This window comes from Alosa alosa, chromosome 2 (assembly GCF_017589495.1).
Source record: "Alosa alosa isolate M-15738 ecotype Scorff River chromosome 2, AALO_Geno_1.1, whole genome shotgun sequence".
Taxonomy (NCBI): domain Eukaryota; kingdom Metazoa; phylum Chordata; class Actinopteri; order Clupeiformes; family Clupeidae; genus Alosa; species Alosa alosa.
Genome location: NC_063190.1, coordinates 7,317,071 through 7,331,490, shown reverse-complemented (window position 1 = coordinate 7,331,490; position 14,420 = coordinate 7,317,071). Strand labels below are relative to the sequence as shown.

At 44.0% G+C, this 14,420-nt stretch overlaps 1 protein-coding gene across 1 annotated transcript; it reads right to left on the bottom strand.

Annotated features, from left to right (window-relative positions):
• Positions 1–4,188: 4,188 nt before the first annotated feature.
• ruvbl2 (RuvB-like AAA ATPase 2) lies at positions 4,189–13,379 on the bottom strand. Its single transcript, XM_048235894.1, has 15 exons — positions 13,161–13,379; positions 12,478–12,532; positions 12,294–12,349; positions 12,054–12,195; positions 11,650–11,779; positions 9,127–9,193; positions 8,583–8,689; positions 8,169–8,262; positions 7,719–7,842; positions 7,504–7,598; positions 6,719–6,837; positions 6,039–6,158; positions 5,179–5,308; positions 4,927–5,041; positions 4,189–4,695 (listed from the first exon to the last, which is right to left on the bottom strand). The coding sequence occupies exons 1-15, from the start codon at positions 13,170–13,172 to the stop codon at positions 4,670–4,672; spliced, it is 1,392 nt and encodes a 463-aa protein (XP_048091851.1). The 5' UTR covers positions 13,173–13,379; the 3' UTR covers positions 4,189–4,669.
• Between the last annotated feature and the right edge of the window lie 1,041 nt (positions 13,380–14,420).

Sequence of the window (14,420 nt, the reverse complement as noted above, 5' to 3'; positions counted from 1 at the left end):
GGTAAGTGGCAACACAATAACAACAATAAAAGGGGAGCAGAACTGCGATGGGGGAACAAACAGCCAAGAGCTCAAATCGTCCCCAGCACTGACTGAGGCACCATCGCCCCGCGGCCCACATCCCTGTAGAGGCAAGCCAGCTGAGGCCAAACCATCAGCAAGACCCAGCAGAGAGCAATCATAGTAATGGCTGCTTATAGTGAGGGGCTGTGTGTGTGTGTGTGTGTGTGTGTGTGTGTGTGTGTGTGTGTGTGTGTGTGTGTGTGTGTGTGTGTAAGGGGGGACTGCTCTCTCAGCAGCTTTCTACTGTGTGTGTGTGTATGCGTGTTTGTGTGTGTCAGCACCACAGAAGAGAAAGTGATGCCAAACTGTTCCAAATCGCCAGAGGATATCTTTCTAGAACAGCTGGCATCTTAAGCAAATCTGACTCAAATTGCTAAATGGCAGGCAAATTAGGGCGTTAACATTGAATTAATTTAAGTTGTGTTTGTTTATGTAAACTGTAACAAAAATGTAAGACTCCATAAGAAATTCACATGAGGCATTTCTTCCCTTAACAATCAAAGAATATGGAAGTGGACAGACATCACTTTGTCATTTGTTATGGCCACTGGGGTGTGGAATGCCCCCTTGACCTCTGACTGAGGAAATAGATATCCTAAGATTGATGACATGTTGTCAGACATCCATGTCCTTCCGGCTGTAAAACAAAATGATTACATGATCCATCTGAAGAGATGGGCCAAGTTACTCCCATCATGTGTTGGAGCATAAAAGCAACAATCTCATTTCATTTAGAGCCAGAGAGAACACATGGTTGTGGTGTAAGGGCATACTCACACTATGCCACCCGTACTGTACCCAAGTACGTTTGACCCCCAAAGTCCGGTTCAAAGACCAGAGTGATCGCTTATCTGTGCCTGGGTCCGCTTGAGGAGGTGGATTCGGGCACGGTACAGTTGGGCTTATGATCGCGCCTATGTAAAGATTCTAGAGCACAGCAGCTCAACCGTTCCTGGGTAGTCTACAGTTTGATAATATGAAGTGTGAGTGCGGACCAAGAACGGGAGAGAACCATACTCCGGCACGGTACAAGTGAGCCATGCCCAGTGTGAGTACGCCCTGAGAGGTTTCAGTGAAAGGGTGACTTACTGTATAATCATCCTTTTCGTCAATTTGCACACTTTGCTGTTAGAGATGCATTAGAGGGCCATCATGGACAACTCTAACATCAACTACCTTAGTATTTCCACCTAAAGCCATTTTACATACCGGTAATAGCATTGAAACAAGGAATCCCGCTTTTTGTCAATGTTAAAAGTATGCTTCATGCTCCTACCCGTGATATAACTGATGTAAGCCATTCTATAGTCTTCATAACACAGTCAGACACAGTGGAGTGTCCATGAGTGTCTGTCACCTCCAACTGCACCAGGAAGAGCAGAACAGAGTGAGTCATGGGAGTGCGACAACCGGTCAGTGTGAGTCTGACTCGATGAAGAGGAAGATGAAAGAGGAGGATGAGAGGAAGAGTTCCCCTGCCATGCTTGTTGAGAGACGGGGCTACTGTCAAGATGATCCAGATGATCTTCCCCCTCATCCCTGTCAGGGAGCCAGCTGAGTGATGGCAGGAGACAGCTCTGCCTGTGAATGCTGCATGTCAGAGAGAAGCAGACCTCAAGCCAGTAATAACACAGAGTGTGTGTTTCCCACATACATTTTTTACGTCCTAGATATGGGTTTGTCAGCATATATAGATGTACTGTATATATTTAACCTACCAAAATATGTTTTATAACCACATGGCGTTGAAAAACACATATGCGCACACATTGATAGATTCACCAGCGGATGCAAATGCTGGGTTTTTATCAAAAGCGGGAAAAGGTGTGGTGTTTGCTTTGCTTTTCTAAGAATAAAACCCCAGTTGCGCCAAAAGGGGGGCGAAACAGCGTTAGCCACAGATATCCTGGTGCCAGCGCGGCACCCCAACGCACACAGGAACCCACACGGGCCAGCTTGCATCCTCCGCTTGTGGCTGGAACACAGCTAAAGATAGCAGGCCTGAGGCCGAGTCAGAACGGTGAGAGTGAGACAGGGAAGAGGCCGAGAGTGGACATGAAGAGGACTATTTGTCCAGGAGGAACACGGCACACCTGCACACTTTTATGCACACCCTACACTTCATCATTCTGGACAGTGTTATTTTTTGGTTTTGCTTTGTAGTGGATATCTCTCTTTAAAACCCCCTTTGCATTTCTGAGCTGCTGATCAGCACGTGTGTGTGTGTGTGTGTGTGTGTGAGACAGAGTGGATAGTGCATGGTGGGACTATAGATGAGCAATGCTACCAGCGCAACCCTCTAGAAAACTGATCTCAGAAACATTCTTACCTTCTTGGTGCTTCACGCAACCCAGATGGACACACTCTGCTGTGGTTGAACAGATTGCTGGATCCCTCACTGACCAGGCAACTATACACACACACACACAAACACAAAGACACACACACACACACAAAAGCCCCACCAACATGTACCATGTAAGGGTGGTGTGGTGTGGCCTCCCGTCATGATGACAGCTTGGGCTTCTTAATGTTCTCGGGGCTTGTCACTGGGCCACTGTAGTCTGCCCTAGCACCACGTGGCCTCGCTCTCCATCAATACCCTTATCCTCTCCCTCGCTCCCTCCCTCCCCTCCTCCTTCTCTTCTGCATCTCCCTCTCCCTCCACCCTAGCAAGCATGTCTGCCCACCAAGCCCTCTGTGGCACAACAGCACTGTGTAGGCTAGACCCTGCGCCATGTGTACAGAGGGGTGTGTGTCTGTGTGTGTTGGGGTGGTGGTGGGGGGGTTAAGGGGAGGTTAGGAGTGAAGCCCACAGGCATAAATGTGGAGATCGGCAGGGGGTTGGTGGGGGGTTGGTCCACCGACACTAAGGTTCCCCCACTAATGAAACATTAAGCATGTATCTCTGTGTAGCAGGCTAATGGGAAGCTGTCAGTCTCATAAGCCGGCTGCACACTGACGGCGTGTCGGCTCTTGAGCGCAACGCAAACATGAAAACCAATGAAATTTGCATTCACACACAAATGCTCCTGGCTCATAAAAAAAAAAGACTTCTCATTTATCAGCACACCTGAAAATGTCAGTCTGACAATGTATCAGGGATGCTATTCATGTAAAAAGAGGAGAATGATTTCCAGTCAGCTCTGGGTTCTCGATGTTTAGCGTTTTGAGGCTCATGGGAGATAAGTGGCATATCACTCAGTAGGTTGCTCCGGCCATTCCTATTCATTCCTGCTCAGACCCATTAGCTTTGGAACGTTAATGGCTGGTTTTAAGTTACACCCTTATCGTTCTGGGACACAGGAGGGGAAAGACTGACACACACACACATTCTAACAACTCTATTCCTCTTGGCCCCTACAAACCTAATGTCCATGCATGGCATCTCCACTTTGTGAATACTGGCTCATATTCTCTTATTCCCATTTTAAAAAGGCAGCCTCGCTCTTTGTTTGGTCGGGTTATTTTTTAACACACTGGGTCCCTGTAAATGGGGGCCTTGCTCAGCCATGCACTCAGTCCAGCGGGCAGTGCGGGACAGGAATTTGTGTTCCAGGTCAATGGGGGTCTGTGTGTGTCTACATACCTTTGTAGACACACTCTACCCCGAAGACACTCAGTATGCACCTGCATAGTGGCCGATAAAATGGCAGCAACCTAAACTTAAGTGTACCCACACATTGAGTGGCTTTCCAGTATTCCAAAACCATTCAAATTGCACAGGCTGTGATTTACATTTTGGGAGTAAGTGTTCATCCAAAATACTTTGCCAATCATATTTCCCTGCATCCAATACTATAGTCCATCCCACATACAAACATGACTTACACAATGCACAGTGGACCTCTATATCAGCCTGGCTGTAAATGGCATCTTGGCTCTGCACAGAATTTGGCGTCCAGCGCTACATGGCTATATGAGCAAGTTTGCAAACATATGCTAACTGCTGCCAACTCATAAATCAAAGCACGGCCCATTAGTGGCCCAGCCTCTGCAAACAAGACAGAGACTGAGTATCACTACAGCCACCACTGGGCAGTCCTGCAGGTTTACACTGGGCTAACACTGCCACCTAGTGGTCGGGGGCATGGTCCTGAATGGGAACGCACCATGACACTTGGGTAAGGTGGTATAATTTTTATTTTATTTTCATAGCAGAAATTGTTACCACAAAGCTTTGTAAAAAAAACTCAGGTGGTGCTGAATAACCAGGTGGTCTTAGTCTAGAGAAATCTGAAAGCAGTAATGTGGCATTATTCAGCTCTTAATTACAATGTTTGGAATATGACCATACTGGAATACAACAGCTAACACACATTTGATTTGGATTCTTCTCTGCACTACCAAGAATTGCATGTTGGTGAATGCCACATTACAGCTCTCTCAACACTGCTGTCACTGCAAAGATTCCTCCACAGAAAACCAACGCAACAAAGATCACAGGACCTTAGTACAGTGGACTAGTGGAGCAGTACACTCCACTAGCTTTCATAAAAAAAAAAAAGTTAATTTAAAAAAATAAACAGCAACATTCACATGGGGAAAAAAGACAAAACGTAGGTCACAGACAGACAACAAAAAAGGGGCCGTAACATTAGGGTCATTACGAGGTCTCCATCTGGGCAGATTCTGAAAAACAGTAAAAAAAAAAGTTTCTTCTCAACATTTCTCATCCTATTAGTAGAAATGCTTAATGTTTAATTACATAAAGTAGAGAAAATGTTCCTTCATTCATTAAATAAAAAAGGTGAGTAGGAAGTCTGAATAACAGACGTATGTTAACATCAGGTGTAAAACACTAAACTTGCCTGAATAAGGGGTGTACGTTAATATCAGGTGTAAAACACTAGACACACTCACGTGTTTCGTTGAAGAGGAATGAGTCCTGGTACTCCTTCATGTACTGGGAGGAGCGCGCCTCGTCCAGGAACAGAGAGTACACACGCTTGATGTCCTCCACCTGCACCTCAGTGCCCTGCACACGGACCGGACAGGAGAGCGCAGGTAAACAGGTGCTGCTTACAACAAGCCCAGGTATGCAGCTTCCATGTTGGACACATTATGCTAATAAACGTTGCATGGATGCGTGTGTGTGTGTGTCAGTTCTCTCACCTTGCGCTTGCGGCAGACGAGGCCGGCGGTGCTGATGAGCTGGATGGCGTAGCGCAGCGACGTCTCCATTCCGATGCGCGTCAGGACGGTGTGGGCCTCCTCGCTCAGCTCCACATCCTCCTCCTCACACCTGTGCACACACACACACACACACACACACACACACACACAATGACCTACAGCTCAACACAGTTGATACAACCAGAGACTTACACCAACAGGCAGGGGCAAACTGGGACACTACATATTATTTCAGGCTCCAGCGGCGCCCTGTCGATGGGAGAGCAACTCAACTTGGCCTGGCTCCTATTTTAGGGGGGAAATCCAGGGCTACTTAAAACAGGTCACGGTCACTCAACTAAACTCTTCAGTAGTCTGCTCTGTACTCATCACCTCATACCTGTCTGTCAGCTCATCACAGGTGATATCAGGGCTGTGTGGAGTGATTGCTGCTGGAGGGCGTGCCAAACAACTTCTACACACAGCCATGTCATGCCCTTTGTAAGCTCACAGCAATCAGCACGGCATCCAAACATTAGCGGCCGACCAGACATTCTCCTGATTGTTGCGATTACCACCCCGCTACTGCCACAACACATGCTATTAAAGATGGGTAATGAAGCCTGAAAAGATGATTAGTTAACAAAGCAGTGGTGTTACTTCTAACAGGAAGAATATATATAATAGCTTAAATAGTACTATATTGGGTAAGCACAGAATGCACTTGTGAACTCTGGACACCATATTATGCAAATATCCAATTTGTAAACTGTGAAGCCCTCTGGCTTTGACCCCATTCTAGTCAAGACCATCATTTACAATGGCAGGTGACTCATCCAGCTTGTTCTCGATTGTCTCACCTGATCTTGAGAATCTGTCGCGTCTCTTTCTCGGTGTAAGGTGAGGTGGCGATGATCAGAAGTCTGTCCAGCAAGTCGATGGGGATCCCATGAGGACTCTGGTAGTTTGTGCCACGAATACTGTGAGGATGCACACCACACACACATTTGAACATGTCATCAAGAAAATAGGTTTGTGTGCTTTCCACTAGAGCTGAAGGATCATGTGTCCCATGCACAAACCCATCCAGGACTGAGTCTCCCAGAAGTGCCATGGAGAGAGTCACCATGGAGAATCACCATGGAGAGAGTGTTCCAAATGATAACATGTCATAACACACAATAACTATGGTGGTTGATCAACAACACCACCTCTAGGAAACACCTGCTGTGTTATGAGGCAGTTGTGGCCTACTGGTTAGGGCTTCGGGCTTGTAACCGGTTCGATCCCCAACCAGTAGGAATGGCTGAAGTACCCTTGAGCAAGGCACCTAACCCTTCACTGCTCCCCGAGCGCCGCTGTAGCAGGCAGCTCACTGCTACGGGTTAGTGTGTGCTTCACCTCACTGTGTGTTCACTGTGTGCTCTGTGTGTTCACTAATTCACAGATGGGATAAATGCAGACCAAAGAAAGCTGAAACCTGGCCAAGAAACCTGATTTACATTTTTCGTTTGGTAGGTGTGTGTGTATGGGGCTGTACCGTGTGATGCCTCTGTTAGTGGCCATGATGAGCACGGGGGAGAGGTCAGTCTCCAGGGCGCGGTTCAGGAACGAGAAGCACTCCATGTCCAGCATGTGGACCTCATCTATGAAGAGCACCTGTAAACACAAGCATGGTGTTAAGACAACACTTTAGTCAAAGGTAACCTGTTCTTACTTGTAAGCGAGGCCTCCAACACCTTCTAAAACATCAAATGCAAGGACTTTTAAAGGGCTTCCCAGGCCCTATTCTCTCAAATTAAAGGAATTCTATATATTATAGACACTCAGGAATTCTGTTTTGTAGACACAGGCCTAGATTTTTTGGAATGAGAACCATCAGGCTTTAGAGAAGCTTACAGAGAACAATTTAATAGAGTGATGCTTGGATGTGTGAACATTTCTCAACATTTGTCAATTGTGCTGTGCTATAGTGATGGCAGACTATGTGGTCTTTTGACTTATCTAACACAAAACAGCACATGCACAATCTCAAGCACATTCAACCACCCACATATATTTTCCAAAACATCCCAGAACTCGATCTGTTTTTCTCAAATTCAAAAATGTTGAAGGATTTCAAGGACTCATGCGTGAGAAATGTCTTAACGACCAAAACAGAAAAGAAAGACATGATATGACAGGTGTCAAATGGCATGTCTATTGCACATCTGGAAATGTTTGGAAAAACTTGAGAATGGGTTATGAGACACACACACACACAACACACACACACACACACACACAATCACGGACAGACACAGACAGGCAGACAGAGTGGCTCACCCCCGGGATCATCTCCGCCTTCCCCTCCTCCCTCCACTCAGACACCTTGGCATTGATCTGCTCCCGCACCTCCGACTTGATCTCACCTGTGTCACCTATCGCACAGAAGAGGACGGACAAATCAGAGTGGTCAGGACCTTGACCACCGTAGACTAGCCTACAGCGTCATCACATAAGACAGGCAGGTAGTGGAAACACAAGGGAAAGACACGCACCGGAGAAGAGGGCAAGAAAGCCCTGCGTGCGGCTGTTGATGACGTCGATTTCGTGCAGGGACACTGTATGGACCACTTCCTTCCGCTTCTGCAGCTCCCCCTCTGGGCACTGGACAAACTGTGTCTGAAAGCAGGACACCGCAAACACAGTCAGGTTGGTACGTCACACAGGAGAATAGAGAGAGCATGCACATCCCCACACACAGGTGCTGGAGCACCTTTGGAAACTTTAATACATGTTTCAGCCAGTGGCCTTGCTCAAGTGCTCAAACGAAGCAAAGGAAGAAGGTTAAGGTTCCTGAAGAACATTCCCAGGGTGTTGGCTTTCTCTTTAGTTTGGTATATTGGTCGCCCACTCACTCTCTCTCTCCCTTCCCTCCTCACACAACACACACACACACACACACAAAACACACATACACACACATACACACACAGTTCTGAGGTTACCTGAGCACTCATAGCATCGTAATCTCTAGCTCTGGTGAAAGAACGTCCCAGCTTACTGATTTTCCCAGTGGCTTTGTCAATGGTGATGACATCTCTGCAGTTAGACAAAAGAGAAAGCAGTGAGTTTAAAACATTATGCTATGGGCATAGAACAAATAACTATAAAACTAACTATAAAATATGGAAAACATAAATAAATCATACCGAAACAGACAGAAGCATCACAAATCTATGAGGTGAAGCATCACAAGTCTAATGTTATCAGAAGAGAAAACTAATATTCTTTGAGGGAAGTTTTAAAGATACAAACCTATAGTTATGTTCAAGAAATTCTATCCCCCTTGAAGTACTGTATGTAAACATGTGGTTGTAATGGTTCAATCTGTTACCAAAGTCAAGTCAACACCAACTCACCCAGCAGTGACACGCTCCTTAGTCAGACTCTCGATCATTTTGCTTCCAAGGTCATAAATGGTCTCCATCTCAGTGGTCTTCAGAGTGAGTTTGCCCACCTTGGCCCCCTTTTAGAGAACACGAGATGCAGACAGGTCAAATAAATCAGATAACGAAATAAGAGCTGTTCTCTCCTATTTCAATCGCACTGGTATGGATGGCTCTGAGCCTTTTCCCACAAAGCCCATTATTCAAGGCCATTTATCAATTTAACATGACCTACAAATACAACTGTCAGAGTGTTCTTCCTATCCTTGTCAAAAAAAAAAAGTATTTCCCTAACATCTTAAATAACTTTCACGACTTCAAAAAAATGACTGCTATTATGCAGCAGCAGATATGGAGCATTGTCTGCCTGAAAACTCTCAGCCTTGCATTCACAGACCCTCACTGGCCTACTTCCATGATGAATTCATTGACTGATTGTGTCAAGCCCTCTTGGTAGAGTCAGCTGAATTTATGATACACAGCACCCAACCATTGTACTGCCTGGCAGTGCACTTACAGTCCCTGTGGCTGGTCTGTCAATCTGGATCTCCACCACTTCTCCCTCAATGATTTCAGTCTCCTCCCTGCAATGTCAAACACAGACACACACACACACCCCCATAAGATACTAAACATCATGCTATTATGCAAACCTGCTGAAGCCATAAGAATGGTGCCAATTTGTTATATTTGGTTGTGTTCAAATGTACAGCATGTGTCTGTTGGTTTAAATGCCATAAGACGGTTGAAACAAAGAAACACAAAGGACAGAAAGGACAAAAATCATGGTAAACCCTGTTAAATCATCATAATTGTAAAGCCTGATTCAAACTGCAAGCGACTAGCGAGAGAAAGCAATGTGTAATGTTAAGGTAATTAAATGATTACAGGTAAAATAACCACTGGCGACGGAAAATGTGGCGCAACAAAGTTAACAAGCATTTAATGTTTGACATCAGAAAGTGGGTCATTACACTCCAACTTAGTGAGTCCTGTCATGTCAGCTTTTCATGAGAAATGTCTGTCTACATTTGTCTGCTTATTACAGAAGCTGGGAAAAATCGTAAACCTGTAGCAATCATATGTAAATTATATTGTGGCAAGTGTATAGTAAATCATCATCTTGTGTTGTCTTGGGTGCATGTCTAGCTGCAGCTAGATCTATTGGTCTGGTTTTGCAGATCAGACTACACCTGCTTAAACCTGACGTTGAAGAGAACTGGAGCACTGGTTACAAGCTGGTAAATAAACATTTGAAACTTTATGGCAGAGTATTCATATCTGACTGAATGGAGATCGGAGATCGTGAATCAGTCACTCAGGCTAATTTGGGGTTCCAGGATAATATCTCTGTGTTTAGAACATCCACTCAATCATATGCATTATTATATGCAATTAATGCATTACATAGTATATAAGTATTTGATGGTTACCGTATCTAAGGTCATCTAAGATCCTTCAAATTTCCACTGAATTTCAACTTTTTTCTATTAAATAAAGTAGTCACAGTTCACAGAATTACAAAATGACTCAATTTCCTGTCTGGTACTAATTTCACACTTATGACAGAAAAAAAAAATAGGTTGACAGTTGATCAACCTAATCAAACGTGACAAAACTGGAGAATAAGTGCATTTGTTTGTATTGACGCTAAAGCGATTCTGTCCATCGTTTTTGTGCAAATTAAAACAGAAATACACCAAATGGTAAATAAAACGTTCACAGGTGATGAAGTCTTAGATCTGTTATTCATCTATTCTAATTCTGAAGGAGAATATATGACTTTTGGAGAGGACATTGATCATCTATTATAGTAATGGTGCGTCTGACTGGAGGTGCGTCTTTGCATTTACACTACAGTGTCCACTAAGCATACAATGTTTATTTCGACCCTTTGTACAAATAGTAAAAATAGGGCTCTGAAGAACTACAAAGTCACCCGAGATAGGAATAGATTTATTAGCCTACTTTATTTTGGGATTTAGTAGGCTTTGTGGTTATAGTAATTATTTACTTATGTTGGTTTACATTGGACTGTTTTCCTGTTCATTTGTTATATGGATGAAATGACAAAAAGGAAAAACATCCAGAATTTACTGAAAGGTGCATAATTTGTTGTGGTTGCCATCCAGTGACATCATAATATGCAAATTAGATGAGTAAATTTACCCCCTTCATCAACTTTTAATCATACTCAATGATTTTCATATTTACAGTAGGACTTTATCTCTGACCACTTTCAAGCCATGGCCTTTTGAAATGTTGACATCAAAATCCAGCGTTGTTGTTCTTTAAACTCTGGCGCCTAATGGTCTTTATTTTAAATGTAACCAAGATCCACGCACAGCCTGGTTAGGTGCAGGTAGATTGCAGGAACATACTTAAATAGCAAAAAATAAGATTGATCTACCGCACACTGTTGACGTTTACTCGATTTTATTCAGAGCGAACAACGCGTTTCGCATCCAGCGTCCTCAGGTTCACTCAGGTGTCAGGTCTTTATTTTATTTAAGTAACACTCTGTTGGCCCCAACCGTGGCGCAACTGGCTGGGGCACCTGCACCCTACGCCGGCGACCCGGGTTCGATCGCCACCCCTTGGTCCTTTCTGGATCCCACCCCGACTCTCTCTCCCATTCACTTTCTGTCATTCTCCACTATCCTATCCGCAATAAAGGCATAAAAGCCCCCCCAAAAATATATATATATAAAAAAAAAAGTTACACTCTGTTGCCTTCTTGTACATCTCGTCGTTGTGAAGGAGCTCACATTTGCTTACATCACGGTCCATTTGTTTTCTTATCTCCTCTTGACACTAACTACTTTCTCATTAGCAATCTCTGTACCTTCAATCGCTGTACCTTCCTTTAGTGTACCAGGAAAATGCCCGTTGCTACCCAAACGTGACGTAGTCACCCGAGCTCTATAGGTTAGCTGGTATGGAATGTGGATTATGGTTTTAAGCTGAAGACCAGGGCCACTGTGACAGAATAGAAGAACATTGACTCTCTTCAGAGAACAGGACGATGCAACCTACTTACTTGATTCGGACTCCGATGGCTTTGCGGAAAGCCTGAGTGAGTGCCTCGGTCTTGCTCATCTCCAGGGAGAAGAGCTCACTCCCAGCCATGGAGGTGAAGGGGGTATCCGGGCCAAGAGACTGGGCGAGACCTAAACAAGGGATGCAAATCCAAGTGGTAAAACAAAGGTTTGTCTTTGTTACAGCAAATGTAAAATGGCCAAAGAAATGCAGATTCATTTGTTTACTACATTTCAAAATATAGTGAAAACTAAAAAAAATTGAGCTTATATTTAATTTATGGGAGGCAGGCTGAGACTGAATACTTCGGAGCAAATGTGCATGGTTTCATGGTCAAAATGCCCAAATGTGGAAATACACTTTCAGTGAATCTAAATCTAAAGACTCTGGGATGTGACATCTCACCCATGGCAATGGCAGTCTTTCCTGTGCCAGGCTGCCCAGCGATGAGAACGGCACGCCCTGCAATATGTCCATCTCTGATCATCTCCAGAATCAGACCAGCAGCGCGTCTTGCTGCCAACTGCCCAACCATTCCCTGAGACACCTGCAACAGAAAAGGGGGCAAACTTGTGTTGAAAATTATAGCAACTCAAACATAGCAAAAGCAAATTAAGAGGGATAAGACCATTAACAGTTTCTGACCTGTCTTGCTTCCAATGCATCATCTATTCCAAGACCCCGGATGTGTGAGTGTGCTCCTGATGAAAGGAATGACAAAAAGTTCAGGACACTTACAACATAAACAATAACTATGTTTGGTCAATAACAAAGGCCATAGTCTCGAACGTTATACAATAGCAGGTTTGATGGTATGCCAAAATCTTACCAATTCTCTCTATCCTGGTTATGTCACGGATCTCCGGGACCTTTGTGGTGGCCATCTGTTGTTAGAGAGACACCAAATAACATTAAAGATGTTAAATAAAATAGTTCTTCAGGAGGATAATGATGGAATGTGTCAACACAGGAATATTGTACTGAAGAGCTAGGTAGGTAGCATCATGAATGCCACTCATAATATGACCAAAGAAAATGGTTTATTTACAGTAACCTTCGTCAAAATAACAAAACACAACAGTTTGTCAGTAAGTTAGGCTAACGTCACAGAGAAGGGGACGGGGTTAACGCACTATGTGTGTTGTTCGCTAACATTACTGACAGCTAACTTTAAAGTTCCTTAAGAAGATTTGGTTGCAACCGATAGCAACCTACCAATTGGCTTAAAAACTACGTTATTAAAAGACAAACTGAGACATTAACATCAAGAGTTGAAGACATCATCTTGCACTTTACAGTAACGTTACAGTGAGCGAGCTAGGCTAATAGGCTAACGGTTAGCTTATGCTAACGTTATAGGTTAATTACTGATCAGCATTTAAGTGCAGGTTCAAACACTCTATTGACATTTAAAGTACTTTCATAATAATGCACTTATACAACTTTGAAAGACGAGGAGGATGGGGTACAACACAGCCCTGAGAAAAGTAATTGTTAAACTGGGAGATTCACCTGTGCGGTCATCTTCAGTCAAATGCGGCGGCTGTTTCAATGAGTACGCTCAAACAAATCGTCCGTGTTTGCACAAAGCCCTGTAGAGACTGTTCCGAAGCATCTTGAATAGTGGGTAAGGCTTGGGTCGTCAAATTTGAATCAAATGTCGTTTCACTGTAAGTAATTTGGTACGGTGCAATATGTTAAATAAGTCAGATAGTATGGCAGACAGAGGTCGCAGCAGAACTTCTTTTGTTTTGTGCTAGTCTTTTGCTACAAGGGACACAACATCAGGGCTGGAGCTGTCACCCACAACATGCAAATGTATTTCATCCATAGACTACCACTGGATGGCAGTCTGTACTCGTGGCTCTGGCAGAGGTATGATTTGTTTTTGGTCCACTCAACTGTCAATAGTAGGCCCTAGGGTAGGCTATGATCGCCCTGGGGTTGGCCCACCTCCGATGTTTTATGATATCCAATCTAGGTCATCTGCCCATGGAAATGCCACTTCTCCAGTGATGGTAAGTTCATATTGATTCTCGGCTACCACCATTGTGCACTTAACCCCGAGCTGTTTCAGAGCGACTGGAAGTGACCCTGTTGACAGGGTTTAGATAAAAGTGTCAGCCAAATAAATAGATATAAAGATATTGAGTCAAGAATTGTTGGCCATTACATTTGTAAAGCAACCTGCAGTTTAGGATATCCAATATAGAAACCCATATTCATTGTAGCCTAGGCTACAATTCATGTCAACTTCTTTTTCTTTGATGGTAGGCCTACCCTAAATATATGTCAGTATAAGGTAAATATAATATTATAACAAGCCAATGGGGTTAGCCCCTTTTGTTCACAGTTTGGCCTTCACATATTCTTCCTGCACCAGTAGCCCTAGGCCTACTGGTGTTTTTGTATAGTATAGTAGCTTTGAAGTAAGTTGAATATTATTCCTTCATTTCCCTGCTTTAACAAATTTGGATTTGCTCCGCGGTCTGGTGTCAATTAAGCATGATCAGCTTCATAAGATAGCCTACATGATGACTAGCTCGATAAGACTGGCCAGCATGTCACACGAGCATGAGCTGGTATCAAACCATCTTAGACCTAAAGATAAAAAAGCTACCAGCATACGCTGATTTTCAACTCGTTTTTTGTCCCAACAGATGTCTATGCAAGACCAGCTTGCTTCAGAAAATAACACCTACAAAAATTGTGTTTATTCATTCACTAAAGCAGCCCATTCTAATGAGTAGGCCTACAACTCAGGTAAACCAG